The sequence below is a fragment of the Aphanomyces astaci genome (assembly GCF_000520075.1).
Source record: "Aphanomyces astaci strain APO3 unplaced genomic scaffold supercont1.4, whole genome shotgun sequence".
NCBI lineage: Eukaryota > Oomycota > Saprolegniomycetes > Saprolegniales > Verrucalvaceae > Aphanomyces > Aphanomyces astaci.
The window spans coordinates 734,748-745,867 of record NW_009798267.1 but is presented as its reverse complement, the minus strand read 5'-3'; the positions used below and the strand labels follow the sequence as shown (position 1 = coordinate 745,867).

The following is an 11,120-nucleotide window of genomic DNA, read 5'->3' as shown; positions in this document are numbered from 1 at the left end:
TCCGCCGTCCTCAATGTCACGTTGTTCGTGGCGGGCGTGAGCATTCAACACGTGCTGCTGCATGCCGCGTTCATGCCAACGAGATCGGCGCCGATCTCGTCGGCAAGGTCGAGCAGGGCATCCCCGAACACGACCCGCGCAACCCGTCGGTGATTGCCGACTTGGTTGGGGACATGGTCGTCGACTACTTCGGGGGCAGCGCCGACGTGTTTCTTTGAGAGCGTCGCGGCCGAGATCATCGGCGCCACTTCCCTCGACAAGGAAGGTGCCATCGAGTCACCCGTGTCGTTTGTGTCCTCCATCGGCATCTTGTGCGTGACCGAGCCCGGACCAACCGAGTCGGACCCGCTGACCATGCTCAAACGCAGGTACTCGATCACATTCTTGTTGGCGCTGGCGGGGTTAGCCCTGTCCACGCCGTGGCTGCTTTTCGCGTCTGCCGCGCCCGGCGCGTGGTTGTTGCACTTTTCCCTCGACACTGGTGACCTAGTTCTCTCTTTTATGCCAGTGTCATCACGATGATGTTGGCAGTACGCTTAATCTCTACCAGTATACTGTAATGAAGCTCCACGTAGCAGTAGGTAATGCGAAATCTCACGAGTTTCGCGTCATCGTAGGCTCGTATTACTACTAGCGCACCCCCTATGCTATAAAGGTTAACGAGTTCGCTCTATAATAGAATGCGACGAGTTGCGGAAGCGGTTAGTTGATGTAAATGCACTCATTATCACTTTCACAGTTCCTGTTCGTTCCGCGCATAAAAGTCTGACGGGTGGGGAAAATGAAACTTATCGGTGGAATCAGCATAAGTCTCTCATTTATCCGAACACTATCCGTATAAAGCCTGGTCAAAAGTCCCAACCGGTGGAGATGCTCTTACAATGACCTGTCTGATGCATCTTCCCAAAAGGCCCCTACAATAGTACTGGTATTATATTAACAGGCCGACCTACCGGTAGTACTATTAGTTCCTCAAACCTTCCACCATCTGACGATCTACTCGTCATCAATAGACGGTAGCCAATCACAGGCGTTTGTTATGTCGTTTGGCGTGAATGCACAATATAAGCTTAGCATCATAGCACATTCACACTCACCCCATGCGCGTGCTAGTGGTGCTGGCCGCCGTCGGCTGTCCAGCCCTATCACTTTTCTCGCAAGCCAGAGTTACATGCATAAGCGTCACACGCTCAGATGCGTGCAACTGCAGGCCGCCGCGCCAGACTCTCCAGCAGCCCTCACAGCTGCTGGCTTTTGTGTCACCGCTGGTGCCAACGACCCTGTATCCGTCCACTGAGTCGGGTAGTACATACAATTCCCATCCGTGATGTCGTACCAATGATTCCCCTTCTCTAGCGTCGACGAACGTTCCGCTTGTCGTCGGTGTCGGTGGCGGGGCCTTCGTCCTAGGCTGCCTCATGGTCTTTTTTATTTACCGCAACCAGGCGTCCAAGCTACGCCGTCGCCTCGCCGAAGACATGGTGTTTGGCGATTTTAAGTCGGATGCCATCGTCAGTCGACGGAGTGGCCATGTCACCCTGTCGTGCCAGACGTCGCAAGGCACGTACAGCCGAATGGGGCTGTTCAACCGCGCCGACGACGTGGACAAAGTCGTAGGGTTCCAGCTCGACATGGGCCACTTGGACCTGTGGCGCATCGACGAGAACGACCTGAGGTCCCACGAGCTGCTGGCCAAGGGCGCCAACGGCGAGGTGTGGGTCGGGGACTACCGCGGCCTGCTCGTGGCCGTCAAGAAAAGCGCGGACGCTGGCAAATCGAACCAAGACGTGCAAAAGTTCATCGACGAAATCAAACTCTTCACCAAGTTGGACAGTCCGTAACTACATTACAAAGTTCATTGGAGTCAGTTGGGTGCGGCCGGGGGAGATGGAGCTCGTGATGGAGTTTATGGACCGCTGGGACCTTCGCAAGTACTTGGAGTCCACGAAACCGCCGCCGATGCACAATCATGCTGCCACGATGTCGTCATCGCCAGTGCTGTTTCCATGGTCGGACAAGATCAACATCATGCGCGACGTGGTGGAAGGGCTGTCGTATTTGCACTCGGTGGACATTATCCACCGCGACCTCAAGTCGAGGAAGGTGCTCTTGGCCGACGAAATGGGGGCCAAACTGTCGGATTTCGGCATTTCCAAAGAAATCGACAACGACACCATGACCAAGGGCGTGGGGACGTACCGGTGGACCGCCCCCGAGCTGATTGCGGGCGACCGATACTCTGTCGCAGCCGACATCTACTCGTTCGGGGTGCTCGTCAGCGAACTCGATACCCACGACATCCCGATCGCCGACTACCACAACGAAAAGAATCGGCCGCAACACGGCTTCCAGATCGTGACGCTGGTGCGGCAAGGCACCCTCCAGCCCCATTTCACGCACGGATGCCCTGATTGGGTGTACGAGCGCTGCCTTTCACTCGACCCCCACCTGCGCCCGACGAGCCCCGAACTGTCGCACGTTTTGCGGCAACAGCTCAAGCGACCGTCGCTACCAGCCTACTTCATGTAAACTTTTAACACTTGCAACCTGTGCGCCGCAACCCTAGACGACACATGATAACCAGCATCAGAACACTCCTATGCACAGGTGATTGCGCATGCTACCAGGTTTTAGGCTGAGAAATTCACGTCGTCGTGGGGCAGAGTTTGCTTGCCCTTTGGGCACCGACCGTGTTACTGTAATTAGTACGGTAATAAGTGGCTTTGTCAAAACTCCATGATGGTCATTCCATCCAAGTTAGTGGGTGACCTTTACCGTCGTTTGGATGTGACGGTTACACCTGACAGCCACTTTTTTTTTTCCTGGTCCAATTTCGAGGGAAGTTGCCATGGAGATACACTACAGTTGTAGCCAGAGTAGGTCGCCGAGCTTCTCCACCCTTCTTGGAGCTTATGTTGACGAGTAGAACGTCCTACTCGGGCCAGTGTCTTTCATAGCACTAGCCAATCCCATTCCCGCAAAGCTGACATGATTCCCTGTGATTGGATATCTCAATCGACCAATCCAACGTAAGATCGCGCTCGAATCACTCATAAACTTCAACTTCGTCAGCTCCTCGTCTTTGTGTCTTCGTCGTCGACGCCATGTCTGCGATCGTCAATGAAAATGTCATTGATCAATTTCTGTTGACCGCACCACATCATCCCCACAATGTCTGACTTCACGACGCTCCAAGTGCACGCCGGCCACGAAGGCGGCGAGCCCGGCTCCCGCGCGCGCGCCGTGCCCATCGTCGCGTCGACGTCGTTCCTGTTCGACAACGCCGACCACGCCGGCAAACTGTTTGGCCTGCAAGAGTTCGGCAACATCTACTCGCGCATCATGAACCCCACCAACGACGTGTTCGAGAAGCGTGTGACGGCGCTGTCCGGTGGCGTGGCGTCCGTTGCCGTGAGCTCGGGCCAAGCCGCGCAAGCACTGACGATTTTCACGATCGCGCAGGCCGGCGACAACATCGTGTCCACGTCGTCGTTGTACGGCGGCACGTACAACCAGTTCAAGGTGGCGTTCCCGCGCCTAGGTATCAACGTCAAGTTCGCCAACCACGCCGACCCCGCCTCGATCCGCGCGCTCATCGACGACAAGACCAAGGCCATCTACGTCGAGACGATCGGCAACCCCGAGCTGGATGTGCCGGACTTTGAGGCCATCTCGGCCATCGCCAAGGAGCACGACATCCCGTTCATCGTGGACGACACGTTCGGCGCAAGCGGATACCTCGTGAACCCGATCAAGCACGGCGCGGACATCGTCGTTCAGAGCGCGACCAAGTGGATCGGCGGCCACGGCACGTCCATCGGCGGCGTGGTCACGGACGCCGGCACGTTCAACTGGGGTAACGGCAAGTTCCCGATGATGTCGGAGCCCAGTCCGGGGTACCACGGGTTGAACTTTTGGAAGGTGTTTGGTCCCGGTGGCGTGCTCGGCGCGAACGCGACGTTTGCGATCCGGCTGCGCGTGGAGAGCCTGCGCGACTTTGGGTCGTGCTTGAGTCCGTTCAACTCGTTCCTGCTCATCCAGGGCCTCGAGACGCTCAGTTTGCGCGTGGATCGCGCCTCGGACAACGCGCTGGCGCTGGCGCAGTGGCTGGAGTCGCACCCCAAGGTCGATTGGGTGTCGTACCCGGGCCTGCCGTCGCACCGATCGTACGAGAACGCGAAGAAGTACTTGTACCGCCAGAAGTACGGCGCCGTACTGACGTTTGGCGTCAAGGGCGGGCTCGAAGCCGGTCGGTCGTTCATCAACAGCGTCAAGCTGGCCAGTCATTTGGCCAACGTCGGCGATTCCAAGACGTTGGTGATCCACCCCGCGAGCACCACCCACCAGCAGTTGGTCGAAGAAGAGCAATCGGCTACTGGTGTGAAGCCGGATATGGTCCGAGTGTCTGTGGGCATCGAGCACATTGATGACATCAAGGCCGACTTGGATCAAGCGTTGGCTGTTTTTGGCAAGACCGAAGTTCCTGTCCAAGCTTAAGTCTTGTGTTTAGTATGCGAGTCCTGAGATCCCTACGGTCGAAGTAGCGCGGGGCCGTCGATTGTTAGAAATAGTTTGTTATCCCTCCACCTTACCTATGTACTTGAATAAAGTCATCCTACTTACAAGATACCAATGTAGAAGACCGCGAACTTACCAGATTTCGCGGCGGCGCAGAAGTGTCCACGGATGCGTACTGTACTGTAGTGCGTTCCTCCAACGAAATCGAAAAGTGAGCTCTATTTTCAACACTTCGAAAAAAGCGCGCGAAAATAGTATCCTTTATTCAAGTGTAAATTTCGACCACCTTCAACGAACTTAAACAAAGCATACCGGTTTCCTGCCAACTTCAACTACTTCACCAAACGCTCAGTGAAAGCAACCCTACCTACTACGTACACATAGGAATGCCATACATTTTCTCTGGGCACACGACACATTCAAACGGGCACTAGCGTTAGTTGTTCATGCAGCCGTTGTTCATACTAGTACGGTTAACGTGCAATAACAAGGATTTGCTATTGGTACTGTACAATGGTACTGTCAGTACTACACCATTTTGCGTATAATTTCAGCTTTTTTTCAAAATATTACCACTAACCTCTGATATATTTCACCGAATCGCCAATATAATTCACCCAACCTCCATGTGCTAGTACTACATGCTACTACGTAGTACTACAGTAGTATACATGTAACGTTATGCAAACTGTCATTACAGTAAAGTTTGAAACTCCTGTTTCTCTAGTATGATCAAGGGCATTGAAATGCTCCCTATATATCCACCCCAACGACCTTAGCTACTAATATTCGATCGATATCCATGAGTCATCGGTTCATACCGGTATGTACTGGGTCAGTTAGTAGATACAATGTCGGCACTCAATTGCCCTACTTCTTGCCAAACACAGCCAACGCTTGGTCCAAGTCGGCCTTGATGTCATCAATGTGCTCGATGCCCACAGACACTCGGACCATATCCGGCCTCACACCAGTAGCCGATTGCTCTTCTTCGACCAACTGCTGGTGGGTGGTGCTCGCGGGGTGGATCACCAACGTCTTGGAATCGCCGACGTTGGCCAAATGACTGGCCAGCTTGACGCTGTTGATGAACGACCGACCGGCTTCGAGCCCGCCCTTGACGCCAAACGTCAGTACGGCGCCGTACTTCTGGCGGTACAAGTACTTCTTCGCGTTCTCGTACGATCGGTGCGACGGCAGGCCCGGGTACGACACCCAATCGACCTTGGGGTGCGACTCCAGCCACTGCGCCAGCGCCAGCGCGTTGTCCGAGGCGCGATCCACGCGCAAACTGAGCGTCTCGAGGCCCTGGATGAGCAGGAACGAGTTGAACGGACTCAAGCACGACCCAAAGTCGCGCAGGCTCTCCACGCGCAGCCGGATCGCAAACGTCGCGTTCGCGCCGAGCACGCCACCGGGACCAAACACCTTCCAAAAGTTCAACCCGTGGTACCCCGGACTGGGCTCCGACATCATCGGGAACTTGCCGTTACCCCAGTTGAACGTGCCGGCGTCCGTGACCACGCCGCCGATGGACGTGCCGTGGCCGCCGATCCACTTGGTCGCGCTCTGAACGACGATGTCCGCGCCGTGCTTGATCGGGTTCACGAGGTATCCGCTTGCGCCGAACGTGTCGTCCACGATGAACGGGATGTCGTGCTCCTTGGCGATGGCCGAGATGGCCTCAAAGTCCGGCACATCCAGCTCGGGGTTGCCGATCGTCTCGACGTAGATGGCCTTGGTCTTGTCGTCGATGAGCGCGCGGATCGAGGCGGGGTCGGCGTGGTTGGCGAACTTGACGTTGATACCTAGGCGCGGGAACGCCACCTTGAACTGGTTGTACGTGCCGCCGTACAACGACGACGTGGACACGATGTTGTCGCCGGCCTGCGCGATCGTGAAAATCGTCAGTGCTTGCGCGGCTTGGCCCGAGCTCACGGCAACGGACGCCACGCCACCGGACAGCGCCGTCACACGCTTCTCGAACACGTCGTTGGTGGGGTTCATGATGCGCGAGTAGATGTTGCCGAACTCTTGCAGGCCAAACAGTTTGCCGGCGTGGTCGGCGTTGTCGAACAGGAACGACGTCGACGCGACGATGGGCACGGCGCGCGCGCGGGAGCCGGGCTCGCCGCCTTCGTGGCCGGCGTGCACTTGGAGCGTCGTGAAGTCAGACATGAGGTCTCGATGGGAAGTTTGGAAGTGAGCAAGTTGACAGTGAATGTGGCGATCTTTGTCAATGACGAAATGCAGACGTCGCGTGCGATTGGCCGTTTTATTGTTCGGATAAAGATATAGTAGTTCGGATAAAGGAATGGTACATCTGTACTTCAATAACGGCCAACGTTATCCGTTACACTTTCGACGAAATCCAAACTCTCACTCAGTGTTGGAGAACCGGCAACCGTCATGGCTGGTAAAGCTAAAGGCATGCGTGCAAGGCAGGCATGACGAGTATGATGTGTGTAGACGAAGCGATTGAACGTGTGCTGAAGGTGATCAACCAAGTGTTTGCCTTTAAAATCCCCCCTCAATCGTCTGCGGCGGGACATCGGTACGGCGCAAAACCTCCATGCGCAATATCTCATGTGTCGTAGAGCGGACTCGTGGCCGAAAGATCCTGTGTGGACTGGTCGTTTGGTCATTTCTTCAATCAACGATGCGACCCAGATCCAGCTGCGAGACCCCAAGACTGGTACGATACGGCATTCTCGCATCACTTTCGAACACCAGTCCTCGGTGTTAGGTGCGCTCTTTGCTGCGTGCCCCATTTCAAAGGATGGCCCGCCAGCCGTCACGAAAGGTATATGACCGATCCTCCTTCCTTTGCGCCAAGGATTCACTGACCTCTATTGCCAATGTAGTTGTGGACAGCAGTCGCTACTTTGTCTTGCGACTTGTGGATCCGAAATCCGGTATGTCGCCATCGTGTTGTCGAAATCTGGACGTGATGACGTGAATTTGTGCATAGGACGTCATGCGTTTATCGGTATTGCGTTCGAAGATCGAAACGACGCGTTTGACTTCAACGTGGCCATCGATGACCATCAAAAGTACCAAAACGATGACATAGCATCATTATGATGTGACTTACTTCTTCATGGTAGCGAGGTAAAGCGCGAAGAACACGCAGCCACCGAGGCCGTGACCAATCCCACGGTTTCCAAAGACTTTTCCCTCAAACAAGGCCAAACGATCAAGATCAAACTCAACAAGAAAGAAAAGGACTCGGACGGCAACCCGGCGCCAGTGCAGCCGTTGGCCGCGCCTGCGGCGTCCAAGCAAAGCGACAACTTTGGAGTGTTCTCGTCCTTTGGCTCTCCCACGGCCACGCAGCCCGCCGCACCTCCTAGCACGTGGGAAACCTTTTAAGTGCTCTTAAGATAAGCCCAGACCTTTGTCGGAGGTCGAGTCAACGTTGTGTCAACACCCAACTTCAAATTGGTATCCGGATGCAAATATTAAGCGTCGGATGGACCGATTTATATTTTCTCGAAATCGGATTCGCAGTCAAAAACATGTCTAATTATACTGCCTTTGGTCCTAATTTCACGATAAGCCTAATATTAGGATGGATGTTCAGAATTACATATCCTGTGGTAATTCCTTCTCGAGGATATAGTCGTCCATTGTTCAGTTTTGAATCAAGCAGTCGTCCATCATGCAGCAGGTTGCCCGTCGCGCGTTCTCATCCAAGACGATCCCTGAAATCACCCGCGTGGGTATGGTTGGCATGGGCTTGATGGGCCACGGTATTGCTCAGACGGCCGCCACAGCAGGATACGACGTTATCGCGGTGGATACGAACCAAAAGGGGCTGGATGCAGGGTTAAAACGCATCGAAGGATCCTTGGAGAAGATCCATGCGCGTCAAATCAAGAAGGGCGATATGACGGAGGATCAAGCGAAGGATCTATTTGCTTCGATCATGGGTCGCATTCACGGCACGATCGACAAGAAAGACTTGGCGCCATGTGATTTGGTGATTGAGGTTCGTCCTTCTCATGCACCTCTCTGCTCTCCAAAACAATGTACTCATGTTCGCTTCTTGTAGGCGATTATCGAAGACATGGACATCAAAAAGTCGTTTTACAAAGAACTGGGTCAAATCGTCAAGCCTTCTGGCATCTTAGCGTCCAACACGTCGTCCCTTCCCATCGGCGACTTCGCCGGTAGCTCTGGCCGCGCCGACAAGGTCGTGGGGCTTCATTTCTTCAACCCCGTACAACTGATGAAGCTCGTGGAAGTTGTCAAGACTGACTTGACGGACCCAAACGTGTTTGACGTGGCCAAGCGCTGGGCCGTGTCGGTCGGGAAGACCCCCGTGAGCTGCAAGGACACCCCTGGGTTCATTGTTAACCGGTAAGCACATGTCAAGAACGGCCGCGTGTGACATGGGACCATTAGATTGCTGGTCCCGAACTTGGTCCAAGCGCTGCAGCTTCTCGAGCGCGGCGACGCGTCCATGGAAGACATCGACATCAGCATGCAACTGGGCGCGGGACACCCCATGGGCCCGATCACGCTGGCCGATTACATTGGGCTGGACACGATTCTGTTCATTTTGGAAGGCTGGGTCCAAAAGTATCCAACCGAACCGTCGTTTGTCGTGCCCACAATTTTGAAGCAAATGGTACGAAAAATATCAATCAGCACACCTTGTTTTAGCCAAAACGAGATGAAAATTGGGCTAAATTTTGACATTTTCATCGCACGAATTAGGTCCAAGATGGCAAGTTGGGACGTAAGGCTGGTCAAGGCTTTTACAAGTGGAATGGAGACAAGCGTGTCTAATTCTCCGTCGATTGTTTGCATACGGTAGCTATTCAATACAAGGACGCTTCATATCTTCTTCGACCTGTTTGCCACGCAACGTAGATGGCCAGTTTATGGTGCACGGGGCAGTTTAAGGTACACTCAAATTGGCCAATGGAATTGCTTGAATTTTGGAGTAGCCAATCGAATCATTAGAAAAATGAAATCACTAAAACCTACGCAAAAACAGCATACATATTTTAAGCTTAAACCGTGCACCATAAACTGTCCTTCCTTTTTTGCCTTGACTTGAGTGGAATCTAAGTAAATGAACGCCAAGCTGAAGTCTATTCAAGCCGATTAAATAATGAGAAGAATGCCCAACCTTTCGGCTTCATGCAGCACTTTTCAGAATTGAAATCCCCGTCCTGGGAGACGAGTAAGCTGCATTCTACAACGAAGTCTCTGTCAAGTACACCATAAACTGGCCATCTACGTTACAACATGTGTGTACGTTTACAGTGTTGGCATGTATATGTCTACGAATAGTACATCTGGCTCACTTAACAAAGCATCGACACATTCCTGTTGCAGTGTAGAACTAGGGAGAACACAAGGACATTTGGTTGTTCTGCACCTGTAGTTCGGTATTAGGACTAGGCCAATTGGAATGATTTGTTGGAGTATTTGTCGCCCTTTTTGCCAGACAAGAGCTCATTCACAATGAAGTGCGCGACGTTGCCGCGCGTGATCCGACCGCCGGCAACGCCGTGTTCTGCGGCAGTGTACACGCCCGTGACCTCTGGTCCGGTGAGTCCGGCTGGCCGAACCAACACGAAATCCTTCGTGTCCGACGAGCTAAACGGCCCCGACCGCAACAAGTCTTCCTGGATCTTCTTGTGGCCAATTTCCGTACGCAAAACTGTGCTCACGAGCGTCTTGGTGAAGAAATTGCATTCGTCGTATGATTCGTTCGTGCCGAGGGACGTCACGACGACGACGCGGTGCGCCTGGGAAGTCGCTGCGTGGGCGTTCAACAGTTTTTGGCTCTCATGGCACACCGATCCATGACCAACAGCCACAATGATGACGTTTTGGTTGTCCAACGCTTGAGTCAGCGTGGTTTCGTCCAGGAGGTTTCCTTCGATGACTTTGACTCCAGCGAGGGTATCTTGGCCGATCTTGTCCTTGGAGGCCGGGCGAACTACAGCGGTGATGACATCCAACTTGGCAGGGAAGTCAGGGTTGGTCTTAGCTTCCACGAGTTGATTGAGAAGGCATAGCCCGAGAGGACCCGTGCCGCCGAGCACGAGGACGTTCATGGCAAGGTGAATTCGAAACTGAGCCAATTGTATTCAATGCTCTCAGAATACTCGCCACTGATTGGCTATAGATTAAGCACTCAACCAATCAGTTGTTTCAAATGAAACTACGAAGGCGACTGACGTCGCCAAGCGAATTGCATGGCTCTTCAAAAAGCGCAGCACGAGCGTCCATCAGGTCATTCGACTTCGCAGAAGGGCAAAAGAGAAACCAACCACAACTGACAGTAGACGAACGTTAGATGAAAAATCCTAGCGATTCAAAAAGGGTGGGCCTCGCGAGAAGTGCCTCCGCCCGGGATTGAACCGGGGACCTTCTGTTTACAAGACAGATGCTCTACCACTGAGCCACAAAGGCGGGGCGAAATTGAATGAAAACTATTATATATAAAGCTCATAATATGTACTCGCAGCAAAACCACCCCTGGCGAATAAGACATGTAAATACTTTTGTGCTTTTCATGTAGTTTGCCCGTTGTTTAACTGCGTTAAACAACCAGACGTTTAAAATAATATAAGCCCGAT

At 53.4% G+C, this 11,120-nt stretch overlaps 8 protein-coding genes and 1 non-coding gene across 15 annotated transcripts; 4 read left to right on the top strand and 5 right to left on the bottom strand.

The window, feature by feature from the left end:
- Positions 1-44: 44 nt before the first annotated feature.
- Positions 45-612, bottom strand: H257_02405 (hypothetical protein; the record flags this gene model as incomplete). The annotated part of the gene is made up of 2 exons (XM_009826020.1): positions 45-486; positions 599-612. 2 exons carry the CDS (start codon positions 610-612, stop codon positions 45-47), a joined length of 456 nt encoding a protein of 151 aa, XP_009824322.1.
- A 163-nt stretch (positions 613-775) lies between these two features.
- H257_02403 (hypothetical protein) lies at positions 776-2,726 on the bottom strand. 7 transcript variants are annotated; one of them, XM_009826016.1, is made up of 4 exons: positions 2,625-2,726; positions 1,337-2,562; positions 1,098-1,280; positions 776-949 (listed from the first exon to the last, which is right to left on the bottom strand). In XM_009826016.1, exon 2 carries the CDS (start codon positions 2,389-2,391, stop codon positions 1,987-1,989), a length of 405 nt encoding a protein of 134 aa, XP_009824318.1. In that variant the 5' UTR covers positions 2,392-2,562; positions 2,625-2,726; the 3' UTR covers positions 776-949; positions 1,098-1,280; positions 1,337-1,986. The 7 variants fall into 7 exon arrangements, with proteins under 7 accessions (XP_009824318.1, XP_009824319.1, XP_009824316.1 ...); XM_009826017.1 differs by having other exon boundaries at positions 776-925; XM_009826014.1 differs by having other exon boundaries at positions 776-914.
- H257_02404 (hypothetical protein) lies at positions 911-2,618 on the top strand. Its single transcript, XM_009826019.1, has 2 exons — positions 911-1,302; positions 1,357-2,618. Exons 1-2 carry the CDS (start codon positions 1,101-1,103, stop codon positions 1,839-1,841), a joined length of 687 nt encoding a protein of 228 aa, XP_009824321.1. The 5' UTR covers positions 911-1,100; the 3' UTR covers positions 1,842-2,618.
- A 395-nt stretch (positions 2,727-3,121) lies between the features above and the next one.
- H257_02402 (hypothetical protein) lies at positions 3,122-4,629 on the top strand. Its single transcript, XM_009826011.1, has one exon. The coding sequence runs from the start codon at positions 3,172-3,174 to the stop codon at positions 4,495-4,497; it is 1,326 nt and encodes a 441-aa protein (XP_009824313.1). The 5' UTR covers positions 3,122-3,171; the 3' UTR covers positions 4,498-4,629.
- Positions 4,630-5,305: 676 nt separating this feature from the next.
- Positions 5,306-6,696, bottom strand: H257_02401 (hypothetical protein; the record flags this gene model as incomplete). Its single annotated transcript, XM_009826010.1, has 1 exon — positions 5,306-6,696. One exon carries the CDS (start codon positions 6,694-6,696, stop codon positions 5,389-5,391), a length of 1,308 nt encoding a protein of 435 aa, XP_009824312.1. The 3' UTR covers positions 5,306-5,388.
- Positions 6,697-6,888: 192 nt separating this feature from the next.
- On the top strand, positions 6,889-7,952 carry H257_02400 (hypothetical protein). Its single transcript, XM_009826009.1, has 7 exons — positions 6,889-6,934; positions 6,988-7,072; positions 7,116-7,213; positions 7,265-7,321; positions 7,383-7,433; positions 7,490-7,571; positions 7,626-7,952. The coding sequence occupies exons 1-7, from the start codon at positions 6,928-6,930 to the stop codon at positions 7,888-7,890; spliced, it is 645 nt and encodes a 214-aa protein (XP_009824311.1). The 5' UTR covers positions 6,889-6,927; the 3' UTR covers positions 7,891-7,952.
- A 197-nt stretch (positions 7,953-8,149) lies between these two features.
- Positions 8,150-9,568, top strand: H257_02399 (hypothetical protein). The gene is made up of 4 exons (XM_009826008.1): positions 8,150-8,509; positions 8,573-8,880; positions 8,926-9,151; positions 9,241-9,568. Exons 1-4 carry the CDS (start codon positions 8,180-8,182, stop codon positions 9,310-9,312), a joined length of 936 nt encoding a protein of 311 aa, XP_009824310.1. The 5' UTR covers positions 8,150-8,179; the 3' UTR covers positions 9,313-9,568.
- A 219-nt stretch (positions 9,569-9,787) lies between these two features.
- H257_02398 (hypothetical protein) lies at positions 9,788-10,601 on the bottom strand. The gene has a single exon (XM_009826007.1). The coding sequence runs from the start codon at positions 10,593-10,595 to the stop codon at positions 9,930-9,932; it is 666 nt and encodes a 221-aa protein (XP_009824309.1). The 5' UTR covers positions 10,596-10,601; the 3' UTR covers positions 9,788-9,929.
- Positions 10,602-10,881: 280 nt separating this feature from the next.
- Positions 10,882-10,953, bottom strand: H257_02397. The gene has a single exon. It is a non-coding gene; the product is annotated as a tRNA-Thr (tRNA).
- Positions 10,954-11,120: the final 167 nt, after the last annotated feature.

Excerpts from the sequence above, each read along its gene's own strand:
- H257_02400 (XM_009826009.1), top strand. Across the intron at positions 7,434-7,489 it reads ACTTGTGGATCCGAAATCCG|GACGTCATGCGTTTATCGGT; the intron begins GTATGTCGCCAT and ends ATTTGTGCATAG. Across the intron at positions 7,572-7,625 it reads GCCATCGATGACCATCAAAA|CGAGGTAAAGCGCGAAGAAC; the intron begins GTACCAAAACGA and ends TCTTCATGGTAG.
- H257_02403 (XM_009826012.1), bottom strand. The coding sequence starts at position 2,391 with ATGGGGCTGGAGGGTGCCTTGCCGCACCAGCGTCACGATCTGGAAGCC.
- H257_02399 (XM_009826008.1), top strand. The coding sequence starts at position 8,180 with ATGCAGCAGGTTGCCCGTCGCGCGTTCTCATCCAAGACGATCCCTGAA. Across the intron at positions 8,510-8,572 it reads CATGTGATTTGGTGATTGAG|GCGATTATCGAAGACATGGA; the intron begins GTTCGTCCTTCT and ends CGCTTCTTGTAG. Across the intron at positions 9,152-9,240 it reads CCACAATTTTGAAGCAAATG|GTCCAAGATGGCAAGTTGGG; the intron begins GTACGAAAAATA and ends CGCACGAATTAG.
- H257_02402 (XM_009826011.1), top strand. The coding sequence starts at position 3,172 with ATGTCTGACTTCACGACGCTCCAAGTGCACGCCGGCCACGAAGGCGGC.
- H257_02398 (XM_009826007.1), bottom strand. The coding sequence starts at position 10,595 with ATGAACGTCCTCGTGCTCGGCGGCACGGGTCCTCTCGGGCTATGCCTT.
- H257_02404 (XM_009826019.1), top strand. The coding sequence starts at position 1,101 with ATGCGCGTGCTAGTGGTGCTGGCCGCCGTCGGCTGTCCAGCCCTATCA. Across the intron at positions 1,303-1,356 it reads GTATCCGTCCACTGAGTCGG|CGTCGACGAACGTTCCGCTT; the intron begins GTAGTACATACA and ends CCCCTTCTCTAG.